The 26,828-nt window shown below is 42.8% G+C and overlaps 1 protein-coding gene across 2 annotated transcripts; it reads left to right on the top strand.

Annotated features, from left to right (window-relative positions):
• Window positions 1-983: 983 nt before the first annotated feature.
• acot11a (acyl-CoA thioesterase 11a) lies at window positions 984-25,987 on the top strand. 2 transcript variants are annotated; one of them, XM_083991524.1, is made up of 17 exons: window positions 984-1,079; window positions 4,757-4,961; window positions 5,085-5,154; window positions 5,258-5,318; window positions 9,917-10,021; window positions 10,127-10,262; window positions 11,340-11,431; window positions 13,142-13,203; window positions 14,285-14,404; window positions 14,514-14,652; window positions 17,967-18,022; window positions 18,472-18,538; window positions 18,717-18,800; window positions 18,987-19,120; window positions 24,125-24,292; window positions 24,373-24,499; window positions 25,734-25,987. In XM_083991524.1, the coding sequence occupies exons 2-17, from the start codon at window positions 4,766-4,768 to the stop codon at window positions 25,971-25,973; spliced, it is 1,857 nt and encodes a 618-aa protein (XP_083847650.1). In that variant the 5' UTR covers window positions 984-1,079; window positions 4,757-4,765; the 3' UTR covers window positions 25,974-25,987. The 2 variants fall into 2 exon arrangements, with proteins under 2 accessions (XP_083847650.1, XP_083847651.1); XM_083991525.1 differs by lacking the exon at window positions 984-1,079 and having other exon boundaries at window positions 4,844-4,966.
• Window positions 25,988-26,828: the final 841 nt, after the last annotated feature.

The following is a 26,828-nucleotide window of genomic DNA, read 5'->3' on the forward strand; positions in this document are numbered from 1 at the left end:
ACGATTTGAACCTTTCTCATTTTTTAAATAGATGTCATACTGTAAATATGAGCATTATAGCTGAATAACTTCCAGCTCATGTGACCTTTTGGATCAAAATCAGTGTGAAACAGTAGAGCTACACTTGCTGTAGCCTATGATGCACACCTCTTTTTATACCATTTGAACCCTTGTCATATTTTTTATGATTTAAAAAACAAACAAACATCTCATACTGTATAGAGCATTATAGCTACACTTACTGCATGATGCACACCTCTTTTTACACAATTTTAACCCTTCTCGTATTTTTATTAATTTTTTTTAACGAGATGCACATGTTTTTTTGTTGTTTTTTTTAAATCACATTTGAACACTTCTCATATTTTTCAAAATGAAATGTAATTTATATCTGTTGGTTAATAAAACCAGGTATTCTTTAACTGCAAGTATTTTCATTAAAAAGGCCAGTATGAGAGTAAACCTACAGTGTAGCCTACCTGTCAGCATGTTTTCCTGGAGAGGCAGACCCCACCCGAGGCACTGTGTGGCAGTCTGCTGTGGAGAGGCGGGTCTGTTATCTGTTGGTCTGTTGTTGATACCAAATTGTGGTTGATACTGAACTTTGCAGCGTTTCATCAAGTTAGTGAAATACAAACAGCGGAAGCCATCTGCTGTCCCTCCTTCGTAAAATGTGTTATTAATCAGTCTTTCCTGAATTATTTATGATGCGATAGTGCCTAATTTAACAGTCTGTTGCATTTCACCAGGCTCTCAGAGCACAAAAGTCGTTTTTATCTCTACCTGCCGGTCATGGTTTCCAAATTCTTACCCTCTCAGAATTCAGAATTTCCACAAGAAGCGTGTAACTGTGCAGACTGTTCACTGAAGCCGAATGACGATACACGAACATGTTTACTACTGAGGCTTTTATTTTGAAATTCATTTCCGGAATTCCTCTAGGTGTGTGGCGTTGAGTGGCTGGAGTCGGAGTCGGAGAGCAGAGAGCCCCGCCCTCTGCTGCCCCGAGTCCAGCTGAAGGACCGTCCGTCAGCCAGCCACTTGTCTGGAGTCTGGACATCGTGGTCAGCCGCTCTCAGGTCAGTTCAGATCAACTTCAGCTAAACTGTGTTAAACTGTGGCGTTAACTCAGTTATGTAGCTCTAGGTTAGCCCGTGTTTAGCCAGCTAACTTCGGCTAGTTCTGCACTTGATTACGATCAGTTGTTTACAGAGCTGTGCGGAGTTTGTCAGCAAATAGCATAATTATCATTTCAGGCACATAAACACGTAGGCCTATTATAAAAGGTTATTCTCAGGTAGGTGTATGTTGTGAAGAAAAAAAAGTACTATGTCAGAAGTTGTATCTATCTATCTATCTATCTATCTATCTATCTATCTATCTATCTATCTATCTATCTATCTATCTATCTATCTATCTATCTATCTCAAAGCAGCAGACCTTGTGTGACACTTCTTCCTTGAGAAAAAAAATACTTAGAGTTGAAATGAATCATTGTACAGGAAGCTGTTGCAGTACTGTATTTCACCATCACCCAACATTCATGCAAACACTGAACCAGTGTGGATGGAGGCTGTTAGGCTATCTCTTAAGATTAAGATCATAGAGGGGAATGAATCTTGAGGTCTTGTTATCACATTTCACCTCACAACAGCAAACAGATTACTACCTGCAGATACACAGTCTTACATTCATTATAACTAGCCTATATTTTTGTTCACATAGCTGTCCAATTTCATAGTGCAGCTGTAAAATTACAAAGGCAGTCTGATGGAAAGTAAAGAAAATCAGACTAGTCTTTTTCTCAGTAGGTCGTTAACTTGTCGTCAGTGATCACATGGGTTTTTCATGCTGTGGCCTGTTGTGCATGCAGGTCAACTGATAAATAGTGATGGTTTACAAAACAAAGGACTGAATGGAGATAGAGCTGCAAGCGGCAGCATGCACAACTCAAAAACATCCTACAAACGATCAGGCTGCACAATAATCAAAATCTCAGGAGCTGTAATTTCTCTGATGAAGTTCACAATATTGTGCGTTGTTAGCAGCACCATGTTACCAAAGATAGACGCCCTGGCCCACAAATCATGTTCTCCAGACAGAAAGGAACATGTTTATGTAAAACTGCAGTTCCTCGGCTGCCGCTGGGGGCTGAGCAATTCTCCCTTGACCCCCATGTTAAAATAGCCGACTTTACAGCTTAAAAAAAAACATATACAGCCTGGTACATTTTTTGTTTTTGATAGTTTCAACCTCTGTGAACACAGGGGGGGGGATGTTTTTGTTCCACAACCGTTTTAGTATTATTTAGGATTAAAATTCAGACATAAATTGGGGCGTGGTTATGTTGCTTCGAGTTCAGTCGGTGGGTTCTTGGCTGGCAAACCGCTGCACATCTCCAAATATGGAAAGTATACTCCCACTAAAATCCAAGATGGCGCAGTTCAAATGCTCGTACTACCCCCAAACCAATGGGTGACGTCAGGGGTGCTACGTCCATTCTTTTTACCGTCTATGATACTGCTCAGTCCATTTGCATAGACAAATTCAACAACAGCTGTCAGATAAACAAGCTCCTGTTTTATTGAGGATAAATGTAGATGAGTTTCAGTGATAAGCCCTCATCTGCAGAGTCTGCACATGACAGAACAGAGCCACAGATAGTGTTGCTGTTAACTTTTCTCACTGTGAGTCTCCAAACACCTCCAGGTCATCTAGTTTCAATCAGAAGCTGTAGGTGTGGGAAACTTCATTGAGCCCAGTTTGGTGCCACGAGGAGTCTGAACTGAATCAAAGTATGAAAAAGCAAAAACTTCATCAACTTCCTGTTCAACCTACAGAAACGTGAACATGTGGGAGGAGATGGTTTAATGTGAAGATCAGATATCAGATTATCACTTTTTTACAACTTTATCATTTTTCCCTATCAAAAACACTGACATTAAAGCTATTCTTTACAAAACTTGAAACACCCCTGCCCCCCCAGCACCACAACTCCTCCACTCAGGAATAGGAAGAGCGTGTGCAATAGTGCAAATGACTAACTAAGCCCCCATCCAGGTGGCATCCTTACTACAAACATAAAATTGCCTCACAACCAAATATAGATATCAAGTTCAAGTTGACTTTATTGTCACATATAATTACAAGTAATTACAGTGAAATTCTTATGTAGGCTACCTTTGGTCATTTACACAAATAAAGATACAAGTCAAGAAAATAAAAGAAGAGGAGAAAGATATTTAAAACCAAAGAGGTTGGTAATAAATTAAAAAATATAAAAAAGTGCAATGGCAATCAATATATAAAAAAGGAAGAGAGAGAAGATTGTGCGGTGGATATTTTTGTATGTATACAGGTATTTTTATATTATTAAAGCAGAAGTAAGCGATCCGGTCATTTTGGCTAATGCTGCGTTCCAGGCAGGCTTTTGAAACCGTAAATTACAGCTTTAAGTCACGACTTATGACTTTGTAGCGTTCCAGGCAACCCACTCTTGTTTTTCCGACGTGTTTTACCTGTGAAAGTCACTATAACGGCCACTCGTAACTTCCGACCCGTGAACTCGTACCAGATCGAACTGGTACGACTTCACAGGTCAGAAATACACGAGTTACGGGTTGCCTTGAACGCACCATAACTTCTTGTCAGCCGATGGAGTTAGCAGCCCCCGCCCTCGTCATGGATCTATTGGTCCTCGTCCCTACGTCACCACATTCAGTCGCATGCCTTGGCTGCACACACAGCCCTTCATGCCGTTCTCTCTCCTCTTTGGATAAAACTTGTAGGATACGAGAAAAGTTTTCTCCTCGGCTCAGAGCAGAGCAGAGGGACTGACAGACCCGTGTTTCGGTCCAAACACTCTATGTAAGTGATTGCTGTCTGAAGATATAACTATTTAAGACTTATATTAACACAAAAATATTGCTTACTTCTGCTTTAAAATCCTCTCCGTGTTGGTCCTCAACTGTCTATAGCGCCGCCCTGAAGGCAACAGGGAGAACAGTCCATTGTTTGGGTGGTTGGGGTCCTCGTTGCTCTGGCCCTGCAGTGGTTGTTGTGGATGTCCCGCAGGTTTCCCGCAGATATATTAAACAGGCAACAGATAGACACTCACACACGTGTGCATATAGTTAAAGGCATACATGTCCTCTTATCTGTCAGGATTCCAAACCTATACCTTAGGAGGAAAATAGATACACACAAATGCAAAATGTAATAGATAAACTGAGACTGAAGACTCAAACCAATCTGCTTTGATTATTGTGGCCATACAGTAATGCCAACATTTTGGGTTTCTGGTAGAAGAGGAAAACATGAATCCTGGTAGAAGACTTAGTCAAAGAGAAACAACAAGGGGTCAAGGTTCCTAATAAGAGTTATGAACTGTGACCAGGTTTTGTCACATTTATCCTCCTACCCTCGTACTGTATAGGCCTACCTAGTTTTATTATTTAGTTTAGTTTAAACCTTTATTTATAACTCGGGGCCCATTGAGGGAGACGCTCATTTTCAATGATGACATTTGTAATACAAAGTTTGACTGACAGGTTAGATGGAGGTTTTATTTCAGTAGCCTTAGCTGTGGTGCTGTGTCAGTGAAGTTGCATGTAGCTTACTGTCACTGAGGACAACATGGATCATTTGGGCAAAAACATGTTGTGGACACATGTTGACTTTGGCATCTCATTTTCTGTCTCTCTAAAACCGACCAATGGGACGACTGACCTGAGACACTTTTTCTCTCTTCCCTCAGCTTTCGAGGATGACTTCTAGAGTGTTTGGTGATGTGGAGAAAGATGAAGAGGAGGAGGAGGAGGAGGAGGAGGAGGAAGAGGAAAGTGTGAACCCCACAGAGTTGAAAATGAGTCAGATTGTGATGCCGTGTCACAGCAACCATCGCCAGGAGCTGAGCGTGGGACAGCTGCTGAAATGGATCGACTCCATTGCCTGCCTCTCTGGTGAGGTGTGTGTATGTGTCTAAGAGAGAGAGAGAGAGAGAGAAAGAGAGTTAGTGAACATCAGTCAAGTAGTGTGTGTGTTCCAGTTGATGTTGTAACCACTGAGCACATTGTGTGTTTCAGCTGAGAGACACGCTGGAAGCCCCTGTGTCACCGCGTCCATGGATGACATCCACTTTGAACACACCATCAGGTAACAGGATGTGTGTGTACAGAATGTGTGTGTGTGTGTGTGTGTGTGTGTGTGTGTGTGTGTGCAGTATACACTAACTCTTCTTTAATGTGTCTTCCTTCAGTGTAGGTCAGGTGGTGAACATTAAAGCAAAGGTCAACAGAGCCTTTAACACCAGTATGGAGGTCAGAGACGTACACACACACACACACACACACACACACACACACACACACACACTGATACTTTACATACAGTGCTATAAAGTCCCAATGCTTTAGAAATCGCTTTGTAACACTTTCCAGACTTATAGATGTATTTTTTTAGATTTTTTAGATCACACCATGATGTGTTGCTGTTTGAGATCTCAGCCTCCTTTACTTCACAGTAAACAGGTTCTATTGAAGTGATTTCTTGATTCAACAGGTCTGGCAGTGATCAGGCCTGGGTGTGGACAGTGAAATTAAACTCTACTTTAAAAAAAAAAAAAAGGTTTATCACAGTTAGTTCATGATTTAACTTGGGTTATCTTTGTCTAATATTAAAATTTGTTTGATGATCTTAAACATTTAAGTGTGACAAACATGCAAAAACATGAGAAACATGAGAAAAAATGAGAAAAACACAAAGCCACTTTCCCTCATTGCATTGGGACTCAAATGATCGATCAGCTTCAGTGAGAAAGTCCACTGGATTTGGAATGGAAGAGTCAGCTCACCTAACAAAGCAGTGATCAGCCATGTCATCCATCCATTCCTCCTCTTCTATCTGTTTGAATGTGGTTCAACTTCCATGAATCAACAATTACTCCAGTGTATCTATCTGGAAGGCCCTCCCTTCCCTTTATAGGTTGGGCTTTTAATGTGTAAAGAAGCATTAGGAAGTGTGGAATCTTATTGTTGAAACTTGACATTAGTCAGGAGTTTGGCCCAGAGGAAATGACTGGAGGTAATTATCTGAAAACATGACAGAGTCTCAGCTGTAGACTGGTTAGTGCTGTGGAAATCTCCATGATATTGTGTTGTCTCTTTGGCCTTTTCATGCTGGCCACTGGTTATTACAGGAGACTTTTTTAAATTGTATTTATCCAGGATCAACAATCTCTTTTCCAAGGGAGACCTGGCCATGAAGGCAGCCACACAGTTACATTAAAAACAATAAACACGTTTAAAGTTAGACTGCAATGATTTCACCAGAAATTGAGCTTGTGGGGTTAGTGTTAGATGAAATTGAAGTTCAGATTGTAATTTATTCCAGAAACCTAAATGCTTTCTTGCCCGGTTCAGTTCGTACCTTGAGGACTACAAATTGCAGAGTACCTGAAGATCTGAGATTGTGACTTCCATGTTTCCTTGTTATACCCAGAAACCCAGAATGGTTTTGTAAATAAGTACACAATGAGTGAGGGGACAGTAAGGTAGTGAGGCTTTTACTGAGCAAATGTCTCTATTTGTTATAGCAGCAGTCCTGATTGTGTTTGTAGTGGTTTTAGCTGTATGTAGTTTTGATTCATGTGTCCAGGTTTAGAGTCTGTTCAATATCCATTTGGTCATACAGTAGTACAGGGGTCATCAACTATATTTGTTGAAGGGCCAGAATTTTTCTCAACAGACACCTTGGGGGCCGGACATTCAGATTGGCAGAGATAGAAATTAAATTCACCTTTTTGCCTAATAGGCCTGATTTATTTTATATTCTATTTTACCTGTAAACTCATAATTTTCATTTATACATATCTTTGGTGTTTGGTATGATATAAAATGAAAAATCTTGACAGCTGGACTTTCAGATACTCCGACATGCTGGAGCTTTACACTGCTGACTTGCCCTGTGATTTTCAGCCTAAATATGAAAGGAGGCTGACAATCGGTTCTGAGATGATACAAGTCAGTAGTCCTGAGTAGTCAGTAGTGTTTCTCTTCTATAATACACATTCTACATCTCGGAGGCGACGTTTTTCCACACACGGGCAGAGCTCAGTGGGAAACAGTAGGAGAGACACAGGTCGAGGGGGAACCGGGACACAACACCGGAGGGAGAAGCAGGTCCGTGCGCCGCAGGACGTGCACAAAAAACAACCGCGTGGCATCAAACACGCGCTGCTCCCGCATCGTTTTTGGGTTGTGAGCACGCATGACGCGCATCTACACTGAATGGGTTTGAGTGCGCAAAAGACGCTACATCTGAACGGCCCGTGCACACCCAGTTTAACCAAGGCGGCGGCCAAACTCACCCAGGCAGCTCACCTCTGCAGACAGGCAGGGAAAACCCTGCAGTCCAGCTCCCTAAACTTTCATGCACGGGGCTTTGGGTACCGCGGCGTTTCCTAATCCCAGCACATTGACTTACAGGCACACACTAACACTTTCTTTGAGCGTGTCTGCGTGTCTCCGTGTCCCAGCGCATTGACTTACAGGCGCACACCAACAGAGACGGAGAAATATAATAGCTACTTTTTAACTATCAGAACTCAGTCGCGGGCCGGATTGGAAGGTTCGGCGGGCCGGATTCGGCCCGCGGGCCGCCAGTTGATGATCACTGCAGTAGTATATAATCCACAGACCGAGTAGACCTACTTTCTACAGTACACAAAGACACAGTTCCTGTGAAATTCTTCATATTTCCTGAACCTCTCAGTCCTGCAGAGGAATTTGTTCAAACTGAGCTCTGTGGATTTTCACAAACACCGTTTCTAGAAAAGCAGATTATGCAGGGTTCCTACTCGTCCAGGAAAACCTGGAAAACCTGGAAAACCTGGAATATGGTTGACCAGTTTTCCAGTCATGGAAAACCCATGGAAAATGAGAAAAAAAGTCAAATGTCCTGGAAAAGCTTGAGTTGTCCTGGAAAATGATTTATCACATCTTGACATCAGCGACCTGGGGCCTCATTTATCAAAGAGCGTGTAAAAGTCCTCTTAAATTTTCAGTACGACGGAAAGGCAAAATGTGCGTACGACCAAAAAATATACACTCTTTTCAGATCTATCAAACTCCGCTTACACACGGCTGCACGGTATTTCCCTTGATAGATCACACCGGACCTGAGAAAAGCGTGGATGAGAACACGCCTCATACCCAGCCCCCTAAACGGCCCCATACAACCATATGTGGTCAATGCAAATCAGTTACGTGCATATTAAGTAGCCATGTGCGCTCTGGAAACGTGTGGAATGACGTCAGTGGAAGACGGTGAAGACAACAGACGGACTGAGAGCGGAGAAAGAAGCGGAATTTCTCTGAAAGCGAGATACACGGTAACACGGCAATATCAGTCAGAAACATCATCTTGCATTGAAAGGCTACAATAAATACAAAAAACTCCCAAATCTAAATGAAACAGACCAGAAAGAAGAAGAATCATATTTATTCTGCCCCTTATTTTAGATTATGTCATAATAATTTAAAGCAGGGTTTCCACTGCCAGTCAGTACTACTTTGCACCCCTTTCCACTAACCCCCCACTGCCGTTCACTGGACGACTTTGATTTTCATTTGTGCATAGCTATATATTAAAAAAAAAACAAAAAAACATTGAAGTCCACCAGTCTGTGACTTTTCCTAAAATGATGTTGGGCAGCACCCATTTTTGTTAAATACAATAAATATTATTCACACAAAAAATATCGATCATGTTTTCTCATTTGCTTTGATTTGCGCCGACATTATTGTGCTTGCTGCTTGCTTGTGTGTGTCCAGTCTGGCTACTTAACACAGGCACGGAGCAGAAATTATTTTCCAGACTGGACAGACTGGTTGTGGAAGAGGTGTAGCCTACATGCAGGGGGAAAATATCAATATGATATCAAAAGAAAACGAAATTCGTTTTATAAAGCCAGTATTTAGGAGCAAACTAGTGTAAATGCACAGGGGAAAAATCAGAGTCGTTGTGCTTTTCATGTAAAGTGCCGACGTCAACACGTGTGCGGTGGTGGTGGTGGTGGTGGTGGGGGGGGGGGGGGGGGGGGGTCATCATCACCACCACTTGCTACTTCAACACTTCAAACAGTGTCCGCGCTCCTCTCTCCCTCTCACACTGCAGTTCTCTGACTCTGCAGCGGTGTCGCCAATTCCTCCTGTTCTTCAAAAAGCGTGTAAATGCCGGTACGCCATGGTCGGACTGGTCGTAAATTTTTGCACTTACTCCCGACAAGTTTTGGTTTGATAGATCCCAAATTAGGCGGAGAAAAGTGCGTACGCACAAAATGGGGGAAAGAGCGTGTAAAAAAGCGTGTATCCACAATGATAAATGAGGCCCCAGAGCTGTATTTGACTTTTTCAGAACCCACCAAGGATTTCTTCTCCAAAGAAGTGCCTAGCGAGAAAACATTTTCTTTGTCATAATGTCAAAGCATGTAAGAGATTATTTCATAGATGAGTCAGAGCCATAGACTGTCTCTGCACATCTTTAGTCAGACTTCTGGGGCTGAGAGAATGAGAGTGAGGAATAAACACAGAAACAATCATGAACAAAATAAGGGACAACTGTCGACAAGAACACTTCTCCAATAATAACAACATGTCTGTCAGACTGTAGCAGCTGAAAATGTCCTGGAAAAGTTTCAAGCAAAGAGTGGGAACCCTTTTATGGTGTGAAATGCTGTAACCACCACAGATGAAAGTCAGTTCACCTTCTGTGTTTGGGAAGATGCAGAAAACACAGTTGGTGAACAGAACAGGTCCACAGTAAATGAAAAGCCGACCCATACGGCACATTTACAACTTATTGAGGATATGAAAAACAACACTTACATTCCGACCACGTTTCCCTGTCTTCATCTCAGGTGGGAATATGTGTGAGCTGCGAGGACCTGTTCTCAGATCGTCACTGGAGAGTTTGTCACGCTTGCGCCACCTTCGTCACCCAGCGCACACACACTGGACAGAAGGTGATGCGATGCCTGGATAGAGATGTCTGGCTTGATCTTTTTGGAGAATGTGTGAAACCATTGTGTGTGTCTGTGTGTGTGTATATGTGTGTTATTACCTCACAGGTGATCTTGAAGCCCATTGTACCCCGCACTCAGAAGGAGCATGTTGAGTACAGTGTGGCAGCTGAGAGACGGAGGGTGAGGATGGTACATGATGAGATCATCAGAGACCTGCTGTCCCACGGCTCCATCCAGCAGGGTAGGTCTCTCCATGTGTCTGCAGGGCTCCGCCTGCTGCTGAATGTTGCTGAGAGAAGGAGACGGACACTCAGATCATCCTCCACATTTAGTTAGGTCTAAGCATAAGGAGAAACATTTATTTGCATGGTTTTATTTGAAAATTCAACTACTATTCATACTTTTAACAATTATGGCTAAAATGCTTATAATTTGTAGGGCTGACCCAAAAAAAATCGAAGCTTCATGAAGTCCGTGATCGACTTTTTTTCCTTTTTGACACCGGTTCTCATTGGAAATTGTTACATTAAAATGAGTAGGCTACTTGGCATCCTGGAAACCTGTCTGATTTTGGAGATATGCAGTGTCTGTTTGCCATTACTTTCATTATTTCCGCTACGATCGCCCCCCTTGAAGGCCCGGGTTTTTTCTGCATTTCTTGTGGGACTACTGTAGGGTTGGGCCACTAGGAGGTGGCCACATGTGGTCCCTGGGCCACCATTTAGGCCTGGTCTAGGAGAAACACTGTACATGGTGAAATATGAAGAATGTCTCCCCAAACATTGAGTGATTGAAACTAGAAGAAAAGAAGCCAAGTTAACATACATGAAGTTATTTTGGAGCATGAAGAAGCAAATCTTACAATAATGTAACTGAAGAAGAGTTACTTAGCTTCATAGTGTTTGGGTTGTTTTAGTGAAAGAAACCTCCTGTTCTTCTCTAGGCTTTTTGAAGTCAATTTCTATTCTCACATTGTGCAGCTTGATTTTCTTTTTATATCATGAAAGTGTTCTTCAGAGATGAAGGGAATTGAGAAAGCAGTTTTGCATGTATTATTGTTGCAGTTTTACACAAGAAATGTAAATAACCCCTAACTCTTCAGAAGCATTTATATCAGATTAGGATGAAAGAATCTAATGGATATATGTTGTTGCTGTTTCAGACCATACTGTCACACCCTATTCAGGTGCACATAGTTGGTTTTTGGTCTTTTTTTTAGGGGATCACTGAATGTATATAGAATAACAGTCATGCTCACTGTCATCTTTTTCTACTGTGCGCCTGTGTGTCTTTGTATCTGTGTGTGTGTGTGTGTCAGCTGACACCTCAGCTGTAGAAAATGCAGTGGCAGCAGAGAAGACCAAGGTGGAGAGTGTTGAACTAGTTCTACCCCCGCATGCCAATCATCAGGTGACTGCTTCACTCATCTGTCTGTTTCTCTCAGGAAGTCAATCAGCAGTTTAGCTGGTCATATTTTTATTACATCTCTACTAGGGGTGCAATGGTACAGGTAGCCCACGGTACGATACGTACCTCGGTTTTTGGCCACGGTTCTCGGTACGGTTTCGGTATGTGTTTTGTGCAGAGAACTTTTTTTTCTCCCAAAATAATGTTTAAAATTTATATTATTTCTAATAGGCTACTACTATTTATAGTATTTCCTTGTAGAGCTCCCCTCTCTCTCTCACACACACACACAGACACACACACACACACACACACACACACACACACACACACACACACACACACACACACACACACACACACACACACACACCTGGGGTCCGTTTCAGGAAGCAGGCTCAACAAACTCTGAGTCAAATCCCGAGCTCAGGGTTGATTGAGCCTGAGCTGGAAAACTCTGAGTTTTCGGTTTCAGAGCAGCTGATCAGAAATAGTTCAATCAACCCAGAGTATGTTGAGCCTGAGGGAGGCGCGTTCACCGTGAGCACAAGAAGCATCATCAGCCTGCCAGGGAGCGGTTTGCTTCACAGCACATGTTGCCGTAGCGACTGACTCAGCATTACGCTGATCCTGCTCTCTGAAACGGAAAACTCTGAGTTTCCCTCATCTCAGGCAGACCCCAGAACTGTCTGTGTCGTGAACAGCCCCTAGCTCGTTGCATCCCCCTAGCTCCTCCCTCTGCACACTCCTTTAGTCTTTCATATGGTGCACACTCTGAAGCCACTTTCAAACAGAGATCGCGCTATATTGCCGTCATGGAAGACCGTCACTATTCTGGCAGCCACAGTCTCTCACTGGGAAAGAAGGAGTTACGGTAGTCTATTGTGTTTTTTTAAACAGCCTTTCACTACCTCTCATCCCTGTCAGTCAACTCCTCCTGCTGGACATCGTCTTTCTATCGCGCGTGGGCACACGGATACGCGACCACACACGTGCAGTGTGCATGGACAGAGTCCTGCTGGAACTCTAATAAAAGCTAAATGTGCTAAATCGCGCTAACTAATGTGTGTGTGAGCTGCTGCACTTTCAGTTGCAGGGGGGGGAGTCACTGTGAGTGTGTGGAGGCTCAACAGTGATTGGACATCAACTCGCGGGGGCGGGCTTTTGCCTTAAACGGCCAGGCGCACACACACATGGCACAGCTGCCTGTAAAGCAGTAAGAGCTGATGCAAGCTGAATCTGAAATACCGCGGTCCAAGAGCGTATTGCACCGTGCAGGCCGTACCGAACGGTTCGGTATTTTACCGAGAACCGTTGCATCTCTAGTCTCTACTTGTTCAGCTGTCTGTCCCCTTCTTTTGGACACAGTATCTCAGTAACACCCTGATAGAACTTCAGTTACACACAGATTAAAGGATAAACGAAAAGCTTTTTTGTGGTTTTTCTTTTGTGGCTTTGGCTTTGTGAATGCAATATCTCAGTAACGTCGGGAGTGGCAGCGTTGAACACTTCACCTGGACCGTGGTGTGTTTGGGTCTGTGCAGAAATGTGGGACACTGCTGGTGAACAGGTCCAAGCATGTTGGTGTTTGTTTAACTAAAGGGATCAAAGTGTAAGAAGTGACATTTCTGTGTCTTCCATGCCTCCAAACAAGCAGCAGTCATGGACAGAGGCCATGCAGTAATTGTAGTTTACTTGTGTGTTGTGTACCAGGTGAACACATTTGGAGGACAGATCATGGCCTGGATGGTGAATGTGGCCACAATCGCTGCAAGGTACAATTCCACACATTTAAAATGCCTTGTTTATTCAGACCAGGGTCACAGAGGGTTACAGATGGTACACACATGAAAACACAAACAAATCATGGGTGGAGGACATGATGTGTTCAGGTGTTTTAGATGCTAGAGCTCAGAGCTGAAATGGTTTCAACTGTGATATTAGAAACCATAAAATGCCTCTTTCTCTATAGTAAAGAATTAACATTTCTGGAGCTCTGAACACTTGTATTGTCCATATGTCTGTGAAGTGTCTAATGAAGCAGTTTTGAGAAAAGGAGTTTTCAAGAAATGGGTTTAGCCATTGTAAAAAACTGTCAGGAAACATTAAATACAAACTTCTTGAGTTTAGGATTTTTTTTTAAAAGGGATAGTTCAACATTTTGGCAAATTCGCCTATTGCCATAATTCCTATATAATAGTCATAGGGGTAGGTTAATTACCTTTAATTGTTGGTGCAAGCTGTTTTTAGATCAGCGGGGCAGAGACCTATGGCAGAAACGCGAGCTGCTCGGCTAACGCAACGGAGGTGCACGATACTTTCGCCTTTCCCTCATCAAATACACAATCCAACAACTCCAAAACACTCTCATGAACAAGTTGTGACCTGCACATTCACCACGCTATGAGATAATAACGTAACGTTATGAGACGGAGTTGTTTTCAAGGCAAATACGTAGCCGGAACTACATTCCAGACATGGCTGCTGGGCAGAGCGACTTCAAAAGCGCAAGCAGTTCTGAGTATTTGCTTCATGTGTCGTAATGTTACTTAAGCATACGTTATTATTTCATAGCGCAGTGAATGTGCAGGTCACAACTTATCCATGAGAGTGTTTTGGATTTGTTGGATTGTGTATTTATGAGTTTGATGAGGGAAAGGCGAAAGTACCGTTGCATTAGCTGAGCAGCTCACGTCTCTGCTCCACCGATCTAAAAACAGCTTGCACTGACAATTAAAGGTAATGAACCTATAGGGATTATGGCAATAGGTGAATTTGCCAAAATGTTGAACTAAAATATTAGTAACATGTCATTTAACTGATAAAACAGTCATCTGACCATATCTCCCTCCACAGCCGTCTGAGTAAGGCTCATCCCACGCTCCAGGCCATCGACATGTTCACTTTCAGAGGACCTTCTCAGATCGGAGACAGGCTGCTGCTGAGGGCCATCGTCAACAACGCCTTCAAAAACAGGTCTGAGTGTGTCTGATACCTGATCCCTGTGGCCATGACAACACAGAAAAGAAAAAGTGGTGCTGTATATAAATCTGAATTAAACAAACTGTGACTCGTGTGTGTGCAGCATGGAGGTGGGGGTGAGGGCAGAGGCCTATCAGGAGGAGGGGCCTAACCGACACATCAACTCTGCCTTCATGACCTTTGAGGTGCTGGATGACCACAGGAAGCCCTGCCTGTTACCACGGATACGACCTGAGCCCCTGGTGAGTGAACCAGCAGAATGAACTACAAGTGAAGAACCATTGTTACACTGTTTATGGCTCTGTGTGCATAAGATTGCAATGTAAGCAAATAACCAGTCATTATCTAGTTGTGATGGGAAAATATTGTACCAAATTAAACTGAAACAAAGTCATAATGCATGAGAAGACTTTGTGACGAGAAAAAATAAGAGACAAGATAGATGGAAAAGAATGATGTCATCATGATGTCTGTCTTTATCCTTGAGTTGTGGGACTGTGCCTGGGTTTGGGTTCAAGTTTTCATCAGATCAGCCAACTAGGTTTAGTAATAGAATAATCAAGATAAGATCATTATCTGATTCAAATCAAGCAGTTTGTTTAACATGATTTAACCATTCATGGGCAGATGGATGATTGTTTGGAATATTCTAAGAGTTGGAACAAGGACATTTGGCTCCTCTAAAAGTTTTAGAAAACATGTAGTGATTTAATGCTAATGAAATAAATAACTTTGTGACAAGAAAAAACAAGAAAATTACACAAATTATATGAAAACGATGTTTACTATGCATTGTGTCATCATGTATAAATGAACCAGAATCAGTTGTTAAGCTCACATACGTATATCAATTTACAAAGTCAGGTTATTAAATTCAAATGTTGTATCTATAATTTCTGTCATGCTCATGGCTGTAACTAAACTTCATTAGCTGTAAAGAGGCAGTCAAAGGTTTAAAAAAAAAGATGACATTGAACCCTGTGAGAGACTTTTTGTTATCACCATTGGCAAGGTTCCAGAGCTGAGACAATACAAAAATGAGAGTCAACCGACTGCTGGCCACTGATTGGCCACAGTGTCATCACTGGAAGAGTTGCAAGTGCAACGTCCAACACAAAAATCAAACCCGCTATTTTTAAAACACACCGGCACCAGCGTCCACTGATCTGAATTGAGACTGTTGCAAGACGATGTGACCGTAGCAGCCGTGATATGACGACCCCGCCCACATTGAGGAGGAACTATGAGGTACTCTATGGGAAGTGACAAAAAACGAGTTGGGTCGAGTTGAGTTGAGTAGAGCTGTAACTGTGTAGTGGAAAAGGGCCATAACAGACACAGCAACAGGTTATAAAAGACAGTGCTGAAATACTCTATTATTTATTGATGAAGTCCTGATGCATATCACCAGACTGAATCCGAACAGTCAAATCTCAGGCCATAAAACCAAAACAATGATCTGTATGAAGCCACAGTATACACAGCTGATAACACCAACCTGTTGTAACCTCTGACACAGAGTTTACAGTGCTGGGGCTGTAGAGGTGTGAAGGCTCGGCTGAGCAAAGGTCATTCGTCAACCTGACTCAACAATGACTCAACAATGACTCGTACATTGGAGGGAAGTGACACAGTGACTCTTTGAAGAGCCGTCCTTGTGTTTATTGATGCAGCTCTTACTACAGGGATCCTACACTACCAGTCAAAAGTTTGAAGGAGTTCCCAGAGGTGCTGAGCACTTACGAATATAAATTATTTTGTTAATCCTCAAAGGGAAATTCATTTGTCTGTCAGTTTATCACCATTTGCAGAAGAATCAAAAAGCCAGATGGCTGAAGGTACAAGGGATCCTCTGTGTTTCTGTGTCCTGCGAAGAGAGAGGAGCCGTCCACCTTTCCTGCTCCATCAAGGTGCCATTAAGTGGATGATCCCAGTTGTTCAGAATGCCGGCCTCCACCATCTCCAGTGTTCATCTCTCCACCACATCCCCCAGTGGGTCCATCAGGGAAACATGACTGAAGTCTCCTGATATCATGCAAAAGTGCCTCAGGATGTTTAGTATTGTTAGGATTTGAAAAAATGTCTACTTTCTGAGTCTTCACCAATATCTCCAGCTCTTCATCACTCTTGTTGGGCAGAGAGTTGATATTTCCCATGATGACTGACAGCAGAAGATGTACAGTACGCAATATTTTTTTTCATAGGATGGGTCCGGGAAAGTCCCGCCTTTCCCGCCGTTCCCGCCTCTGATTGGCTAGATGGGCTCCATTTTCGACTCTGATTGGCTAGAAGGGCTCTCGCCTGATTGGTTGTTTGTTTTGGCTGTGAAACGGCTGTGAAACGCAGGCTGTCGGCAAAGCGTGAGAAGTGCCTAGATCTACCTGGACTCTCTCTACTTATCTGGCCTGTCTACACTCTACCTGGTCTTTTTACTAAACTTAACCAACTCCTTTCTTCATTGCCTAAACCTAACCAATGGCACAATTACACTTCTCTCAAACTCAAAATGTAAACTTGGAATATAAATTTAAAAACTAAATTTTCGGAATGTGAAACCAGCGGGGATCGAACTCGGATTCACCGCACCGCAGGCGAAAACGCAAACCGCTACACCATGGCGTCTGATTACATCAATTACATCAGTTGTGTGTATTTTAGTTTACTACAGTACTGTTGTGAGATGACGTCAATCGGAGGAGAATTCATCCAGCCAATCAGAGGCGGGGAAGGCGGGACTTTCCCAGACCTATCCTACGAAAAAAATATTGCGTACAGTACATCTCCACTTCCAAGCCTTCATCTTTGCACCACCAGCACGGCAACCAGGAATCATCTCAGCTGGAACAGGGTGGTGTCCTCCAGATCTGCTCCATTTTCAATGAAAGAAGCTCATCTCTGAAGAATCAGTCAGTAGTTGACAAAATACGACAAAAACACAACAAAAATAAAGCAGAGGTTGAGTAAAAACTCAGAGCTACCAGACTTTGCTGCTCCCAGTTAAAGTGCATGTTCTGGAATCACTTGTTGGCTGTTTTGCCTTCACTTGGTCCAACTCATCCCAAACCATCTCAGTTGGGTTTAGGTCAGTTGATACATAAGACTTTGGTTTTAATTAACACGTTTGCGTTTACTATATAATTCCATATAGTTCCGTCATAGTTTTGATGTCTTTAGTACAAGTCTACAATGTAGAAAGTGATAAAATAAAGAAAAAACATTGAATGGGAACCCTAACTTTTGACTGGTAGTGTTATTGTAGGCTACATCAGTCGCCTTCATAACCACTGTTTATTTCATCATCAAACGTTTCCATTAACCTCTCAGTCTTCAGCACACCTGTAAACTGAGGTTTATCTTTGTTGACAGGTTAGTTATCTGTTAGAGAGGTCAGTCCTCTGTATGTTTCACCTCAGTCTATCTGGGATGTGTGGAAACAGTGAAACCAGGTTTGCTTCATTAGCTCCTCTTTGTAGTGCTGTGAGATGATTCATTTATTCATTAATTCTAATGTAAACATGCCTCGTCCTTTCTTCTTCTCTCTGTGTTTCATTTACAGGAAGGGGAGAGGAGGTTTCAGGAGGCCATAGCCAGAAAGAAGATCCGATTAGACAGGTCAACATCTTGTCAACCCCTGGAATGAGCAATAGCTCTCACTTCCAAGTCTGTGTGCCAGAGATAACTGTTTTTTTAAATAGAAATAAGAGGAACTGAACTTTATAGAAGGAAAGAAAAAAATGTCACCACTGCTCTTTGCTGTGTTTATAACACTACACTTAAACTGTGTCTAAACGCCTATTACTGTATGACCCACAGCTCTTCATATCAGTGTTGATACTGTATGAAAACAGAGTCTTGAACACTGATAAAAACTGTTTAGAGTTGTGTTTGGTTTTGCTAGAAGAGTCAGGGGTTTGTCCAGAGTGTTGACAGGTTTGAGAGAAGCATAGAAGATTTCAAGAAATGTGTTTAAGCAGTTGTGAAAAACTGTAATTGTTTGTGTTTTATTCATCAGACTGTTTCAAAGATGCTTCTAACTACTCTTGTTGTTCCTATTGTTTCAGAAAGTATATCATTTCCCGCTCGCAGGGCGAGGTCCCTCTGTCTGTTCCCTGGGACCCCAGGAACCAGGTGAGGACTCAGGACTCAGACATAGTTACATGGTGTTGTGATGAATAATGCATTATTTACAGCACATGTATTGTTTCACTGGTACTACATACATCAGCATCAGCATCAACGTCTTCTGCAGTGTGTGCTTGTGTTGGTGTTTGCAGTTGCATACAGTACTGTATGTGTGTGTTTCCAGGTGTATCTGAGCTATAACAACGTGTCAGCGCTGAAGATTTTGGCTGCTCGAAACAACTGGCGCCTCAGTTCTGAGAAGGACAAGGTATCTTATCTGCTGCTCTGATCTTCTGCTCTGTGGGAGGACTGTGTTGTGTTGTGTTGTGTTGTGTTGTGTTGTGTTGTGTTGTGTTGTGTTGTGTTGTGTTGTGTTGTGTTGTGTTGTGTTGTGTTGTGTTGTGTTGTGGTCCACATGAGGAGCTGGAGGTTTCACATGACTGTCTGTTCCCAGGTCCGTCTCTACACCCTGGAGCAGAAATCCTCGCTGAGTTTCAGGATCGAAGCGGAGGTGGACGTTCCCGCTCACAGAGCCTTCTGTCTGCTGGCTGAGCTGAGCAACAGACCCAGCTGGGACAAACATTATCAGTGAGGTTTTAACACACACACACACACACACACACACACACACACACACACACACACACACACACACACACACACACACACACACACACACACACACACACACACACACACACACACACACACACACAAGCTTAAACTGTCTCTCCACCTCATGTAGAAAAGTCAGGGTTTACTGTGTGAGTAACATGAGCAGCAGTTCAGAGTGTGTATTTATCAAGAGATTAAAGAGATCAGATTCCATAATAAGGCTGTTGTTAAAGGGATATTTCAACATTTTGGCAAAGTCACGCATTACCATAAACCATACATGGGCATTTTACGGCCCGCGGGCCACACCCGGCCCGCATGCCGTCTCAATCCGGCCCGCGAGCCGAACTGTTATTATGACCCGATTGCTTTTATTACGTTGATGCGCACTAATCAGCTGTTTGAAACAGTGACAACCCTGTTAGAACAGGAGCCTGCACATCGCAGACAGAAAGTAACAACGTAACCTCCTCCAGGTAGAAGACAGACGGCTGCTCAGTCTCTTTCTCTGTCTGACACCGGAGCTCCGACTGAGGAGGGAGAGGAGCCGCTCTGGTGCAGCTTTTCTCCACAGAGGAGTTTCTGACCACCGCGACCCTGTCAGCGGTAACCTAGACCGCGGGACCGGGCCGGTGTTTCACAACCCTCCGTCAGCCGAATCATAACTGCTGACGGTTACAAAGCCCCATCACGGCACCTAATTATTAGAAAACTGTGATTAAAAGAGCATTTTATGAGATCGCTGGGTTTTCTGACGTGATCGACCATATGACTGATTGTAGCCACGTGCGTCTGAAGCCTCCATCCACCAATGGCTACGCTTGTAATCAAATCACTCTTTTTTTTCATGTTGGTGCTGTTAGGCAGCAGCAAATGAGTTTTGTGTTTCTTCATAAATAAAAGGTTATCTACATACAAATAGAACAGTCTCACTGAATCAGAACTGAAAAGGAGTGCTTAATTGTAGCCTAATATTCAGGTGTCTGTGAACATTATTAATTGGTGCAGTCATTTATGGTCAGTAAGTTTCTTATCTGCCTTGAGTCCATATTTATATCATAATACAGCATGTTTCTTCAGTGATCTGTGATGGATATAAGTTGAAAATGCGATTACATGATTGTGGGCTGTCAGCCTATTGTAATGCAATCATTTCCACCAAATATATGTAGTTATATAGGCTAATATATAATTATATATAATTCAGCAATAAATATTTTATGTTTCAATTTGATTTCGAATCGTGTGGCCCTTCACTCACTTTATCGGAGTCAGTGTGGCCCTCTGGAAAAAATAATTGCCCACCCCTGCCATAAACCCTATAGTCATAGCAGTAGGTTCATTACCTTTAATTGTCAGTGCAAGCTGTTTTTAGATTGGTGGTGGAGAGATAAGCTACTCAGGAGGCTCATGGTATTTCCAGCTTTCCCTCATCAAATACACAATCCAACAACTCCTCAACGCTCTTGTGGAAAAGTTGTGACCTGCACATTCACCACGCTATGAGATAATAATGGAATATTACAAGACAGAGTTGTTTTCGAGGCAAACGCATAACCGGCACTACATTTCAGACACGGCTGCTGGGCGGAGTGATTTCAAAAGCACAAGTAGAAAGAAAATATGTTTTTTAATCTGATTTCACAGAAACACAAAAATGATTCTGGCAAAAAAAAGAAGCACCTTTTCATGTGTTCCATAGAGAGTCATATAAAACCTTTATTTATTCTGCACTACAGAATTCTTACAGGCTTTGGAAACTATTTCACTTTCATGTACGTTTATTTGAATGTACTATGTCAATGGCCTATTGGTAAACAGGCATGAAATGAAGGTGCTAATTTGTCATCATATGTTTACATATGGCGCATTTCCACTAGCACGGTTCGGCTCGGTACGGCACGGCTCGGCGCGCTATTGCGTGTTTCCACTAGCACGCAGTACCTGCAACCGGGTACATTTTTGGTATCACCTCAGCCCTGGTTCCAAGCGAGCCGAAGCGTTACTAAAACGTGACGTCAGCCGACTGCCTTCCACTGATTGGCCGATGAGTGTCGTCACTGGAAGCGACGACCGACAACAGAAATGTTCCTGCTGAAGCCTGTTATTACCAGAGAATTTCTAATATTGGGACTGGCTCTGTCATTACGTGACTTTATTAAGTTTTAATATTTTTTCATGCGAGAAAGTAACTGTTTAGATCCCAATGTGCGGTTAGTTTATCCAAACGACGGCTGTTTAGAAGTTTGCCCCGATGTTTTTCGGAGAAGTGAAGCTCCAGGTCCGAGCAGCGACCGGTTCATCACAGAGGCAGCAGCCCGGCTCCTGACGTGCTCCGCCGGGCCAGCCTACCATCGTCACCCCGAGGAGAACAGACCGCTAATTAACTTCCCCGATGGCTTTTAGAGGTTTACCACCGGCTGGTCAAACTCTTAAATGTTGGTCTCATTGATGAAATCTAACAATTGTGGCTGTAGCAGAAGTTTGTTTGTGGTTAGACAGAAGAGCAGCACTGCCTTGGGGTCTGTACGCACAGAAAACACCACATTTACATCAATAAATAAATGTTTTACAATGAACCAGGCCGATCTCAGAGCTGGTAGACTCTCCGGTAAGGCATATTGAACGGTTAAATGCCGTTAACGGGACGAGAGCAGTCAAAACGGCGGTTTAAAGCTAGCTACAGCGAGGGTAGGTTCACTTCCTGTTTACAAAGTAAAAGCACCAATTCTATCGTAATGGCTTTCCTTATGATAAAAGGCAACGGGTATTTTATTTTGTGAAAATAACCGGAAGTGCGTTGCTCACTACGGCTAGCTTTAGTAACGCCGACTTCGTTGAAACAAAATTGTAAACAGCTGGTATTTTGTCAGTTTTTCAACACGTTGGGGATCTAAACGACTACTTTCTCGCCTGAAAATGTTTCAAATGTTGCTAAAGTTATATATTTACAGAGTTTAGAGCGTTGCTCGGCGCCGTGTAAATGACGTCACGGCGGTACTAGTGATACTCAGTTGTAATGGAAACACAACCAAACCGAGCCGAGCCGTGCCGTGCCGAGCCGTATCGAGCCGAGCCGTGCTAGTGGAAATGCGCCATAAGATACCTGTGGTAACTATTAACCTGAGCTATTTGACTACCACATGAATCACAAATCATTCTTCAGTCTCAATTTCAGTGTCATGATAAACAGGACTGATAGTGAGATGCTTGAAAAACACAAGCCCAAGTCCTCAATAAAGTAACTGTTGAAAGCAATAAACAAGTACATGGTCCTCAATCATAAAACCCACACATCACACACTTTTTCATATCACTGAGGTTGGCAGTGGGAAGTGTGACTGTCATGATTGAAGACTGAAAGACTTCTCTACAGGATCAGTGATAATTCCTCACCTGCAACACTGACACCTGCAAAACTTTATCCAGGCAGTTTGCCACTATGGTGAATAAGGATTTATTGTATTGTATTGCACTGTATTGTATGTAACAAGATGATTCTGTCAGCTGTTATTTCTATGATGTCCGCTGTGTAGCAGTGATGTGTGAAGGTCGTCAGTGGCAAGATAAGATAAGATAAAGTCCTTTATTTGTCCTGCAGTGGGGAAAAGTTCTGTCTGTGCAAAGGATCAGGTCAATATGTTGTCCTTGTCATAGGTGGATATTGTGCAGAAGGGGTGGGGTGGGGGGTGACAGGAGACATGCACACACACACACACACACCCATTTCACAGAGGTCTCCTTTAAAAATCGCCTGAGCATTGTAGTTCCTCTGACAGATCTTTCTTTTGTTTGTCCCCCTGTGAAGTGACAAGTTTTGCTTAGTGCTTACTGTATAGAGGACATAGCAGATATGAACCTGATAAAAACAGGTTTGTTACCTTTAATTGTCGTTGCAAGCTATTTTTAGAAGGGTGGAGCACGTTACGTTACGAGACAAAGTTGTTTTTGAGGCAAATACAAAGACTCTTTGCCAAAAAACTGCCCCCAACAGGAACGCACATGAGTGGTTTTGCATGAATTTGCCTCTAAAACAACTCTGTCTGGTAACGTTCTGTTATTATCTCATAGCGTAGCGAGTATGCAGGTCACAACTTGTCCACCAGAGCGTTCTGGAGTTGTTGGATTGTGTATTTGATGAGTTTGATGAGGGAAACCAAGAAATCCCATGAGCCTCCGTAGAGTAGCTCTGAGCAGCTCGTAGCTCTGCTCCGCCATTCTAAAAATAATGTAACTGCCACTGCTGTCCTGCTTTTTGCCATGAAGATGTCTGTGTGTAAGTGTTGTTGTTGTTGTCCTGCTTGTTGTTGTTGTTATTGTCCTGCCTGTTGTTTTTTATGAGACCAAAAACAAATGTCCACATCGTGGACAAATAAAACTAACTAACTAACTAAATAGCTTGCACCGACAATTAAAGGTAACGAACCTACTCCTAAAACTATAGAGATTATCGCAATGGGCCAATTTGCCAAAATGTTGAACTATCACTTTAAACAAATGCTGCCACCATGTTAAAATGCCGACCAGTCGTCACCTCACAGGAACACTGAACTGAACTGAACTGAACTGAAGCTGAGCTGCTCAAACTAAAATAAGTTTGGTTCCCATAATTAAAACACATTCCATCTTTACATGTTAATAGAAAAAGCTTGTTTCAACTTTGGTGTGAAGATATTTTTGTGTGTTCATCATCAGTGCAGAGGATCAACTTTGGTTGTGTTTGTCTGATTTAGACTCTGGATCCTGGTTTGGATTTGGGTGTGTGTGCCAAATAACAACACAGGTCACACACACATATGGTCCAATAACCTGTCAGTAAAAGGTCTTACACACACAGCAACATTTGCATATTCGGCATGTTTGTGACTGTGACCAAACAAAAGAAACAGTCAGGGTCCAGGGATCAGACGGCGACATGGTTTGTGTTACAACACTTGACCACATCCTCATCATCAGTGTCTCTCTGTCTCTAATCAGGAAGTGTGAGCTGATTCATCGGGTGGACGCGGATGACTTCCTGTATCGCGTGGTCACCCCATCAGTCCACCACGGCGCTTCTGGTTCTCCGACTTCAGCCAATCAGGGGGAGGGGATCCTCCAGGACTTCATCTTGTTGGCCTCCAAGAGGAAGCCGTGCAGCAGCGGGTCAGTGGGATGAGAGGAACGCCACCCATTCCCGTAGGACCCACCGTGAATGTTCATGTTGATGTGTTTTTTCTCCTCAGAGATCCATACGTCATCGCCCTTCGTTCAGTGTCTCTGCCCACCCACCCCCCCACTGACGCATACCACAGAGGGGAGGTCATGTGTGCCGGCTTCACCATCCTGGAGACAGAGAACAACATGTCACTGGTGAGACAAACATCACGGCTGTATTTACATCCGCGGTGTTGAGCATGTCACTTTAAAAAGGACATAGTTATAAAAAAAAAACTAACTAAGAGAGAAACTGATTTACATCATAAGAGTAACTAATTACCATGAAAAGTAACTATTGTGTTAAATTACTTGGACTCGCCTCCCTAACCTCCCGTTTATGTGGAACTAACCAACTCACTCACAGTATTCCTCGGCACAGGCAGGCTCTGAGATAAACAACTTTTTTCCAACTAGTTGATAGACTGAAGAAAAATGTGTAGGTAATAGGGGTGGCCTTGACCTCGAGGATTTTCATAGTCGAATCTGATTCGTCAGATTTTGCCCATAGTCGACTAATCGTCAAATCATGTTGTTTTTTCCCTCATTGATTCATGATCTCATTTAGGTCTTTTTCCGCTCCAGAGAAAAGAGTTAAAACACCCAAATAAACAAATTCTTCAGTTGACATTAGGTAACAGGACATTCTCCATCCATCCTTTTCCTGATCTCACTCATTAGGCTGCGTGCACGACATCACTGTGTCTCTCTTTCAGCGACGGTGCAGCGATGACAAGTATGAGTGTGTTCTGTGAATTAACGAGTGTGTATGGTGAATGAAAACGTGAAGTCCCATCGTTGTGTGGCCATGGTACTCAGTGCTTGTATAGGCAGTTCAGGAGTCAAGTGTCACAGCACTGCTTTTTTGCGTGATGGATAGACAGAGAGTTTAAAACTTAGTTTAAAACTTAAGGCCCGAATTTAGAGAGAGCAGGTGAGAGAGATAGCGAACGAGGTGCGCTGGTGCTCCAGTACTCACTGTGATGTTTGTAGCCAAACAGTCTCACCTATATTACAAGAAAACAAAGGAATTCTATGTAAAATCAGATGTTCAGCAGCAGGGAGCCCTTGTATGTATTCAGAAGGATACAATCTTTTTTTCATAACCACATTTTGTGATGATTCGACTCGAATAGTCGACTGTTTGTCTATTCAAGGTCACCCCTAGTATGTAACGTACACTTTAACTAGTGTATTATTTTGTGACGGGACTTCTTGAGTCAAGTAACGGTGCATTTTATTGTCAGTAACGGTGTTATAACAGGGGAAACTGTAACTTTTTTGATTACTTGTTCCTGAAAAAAGTAGTCCCGTTTGTAACACTGTTATTTTATAACACTGTTATTCCCATCACTGAACAAACGTGACCAACATGTGGTTGTGTTTACAGATCAGTTACTATAATCAAGCGTCTCCAGAGGTCCTCCCCTACATCTCCACCGACATCGCTGGCCTCTCCTCCTCCTTCTACCACACCTTCTGCTCCTTCAGCCAGTACCTGACTGAGAACAGGCTGCAGGTCACGGCAGAGGAACAAGCAGGCCAACACCAGGCCACCGGTCCGGACAGTCTGACCTGTGAGGATGAAGCAGACAGTCTGTCAGTGGCCCTCCACAGCACCCATCTGTAGACGGTCAGGGCTGCTCCTGGAAACCAGCATTACAACATTTTTATCGTTGTTTATTTACATACAATATCAGAAAAGTTCAACTAGAAAAGATCACAGTTAAGTCAGTGAAGACAAACTGCCTTAAACCCTAAACATTTGGAGCTGGATATAAAACAAAGACTGGGTCTGTATTCACTGAAAATTTGATCTCACCACAAGGATTTCTCCTGACTCCTTAAAGAGTTTCCAACTCTTAAGAATAATAAGAATAAGAATCTGTCAGCTCATCTACCATTTGCAGAAGAATTAAAAAGCCTGCTGGCTGTAGGTACAAAGTATCTCTTATAGACTACAGTATCTCTATAGTCCTTATTATGTTCCTTGTTAAATTCTATCACTATCTGGCAGAAATTGGTGAGGTGCTGTTTTTTTTTTTTTTTTTGGTTTTTCATGCCTTTATTTGACAGTACAGTCGGGAGAGACAGGAAATGGGGAGGCAGAGAGAGAAAGGGCCGTCCGATGCGGGACTCGAACCGGGGCCGCCTGCACAAGGACTATAGCCTCAACACGTGGGGCGCCTGCCTAACCCACTGCGCCACTCGGCGCCCCTGAGGTGCTGTTTTTGAAGTAATGAATTTCCCAAAGTTTAGTCTACTAAAACATTAGTGAGGACTGTCACAGCCAGTATTTTAGCTTCAAGATGCTTTGTGAATGCAGACACAGATATAATATAAAGTTAATAATTATAAATGTACATGTCCTGGGAAATGTACACTTTTATTTTGACAAACACTAACAGTGGTACGACAGTGCTGACAGCAGTTAGCACAAAGAAAAAAAAAATACATTGATGCTTTCATAGGACTGAAATAAAGT

This window comes from Trachurus trachurus (genome assembly GCF_905171665.1).
Source record: "Trachurus trachurus genome assembly, chromosome: 17".
Taxonomy (NCBI): domain Eukaryota; kingdom Metazoa; phylum Chordata; class Actinopteri; order Carangiformes; family Carangidae; genus Trachurus; species Trachurus trachurus.

Bases quoted from the DNA above. Each gene is read 5' to 3' on its own strand.
- acot11a (XM_083991524.1), top strand. From the start codon at position 4,766: ATGACTTCTAGAGTGTTTGGTGATGTGGAGAAAGATGAAGAGGAGGAG. The intron at 19,121-24,124 runs GTGAGGTTTTAA...GTCTCTAATCAG, and splicing joins AGCTGGGACAAACATTATCA to GAAGTGTGAGCTGATTCATC. The intron at 24,293-24,372 runs GTCAGTGGGATG...TTTTCTCCTCAG, and splicing joins AGGAAGCCGTGCAGCAGCGG to AGATCCATACGTCATCGCCC.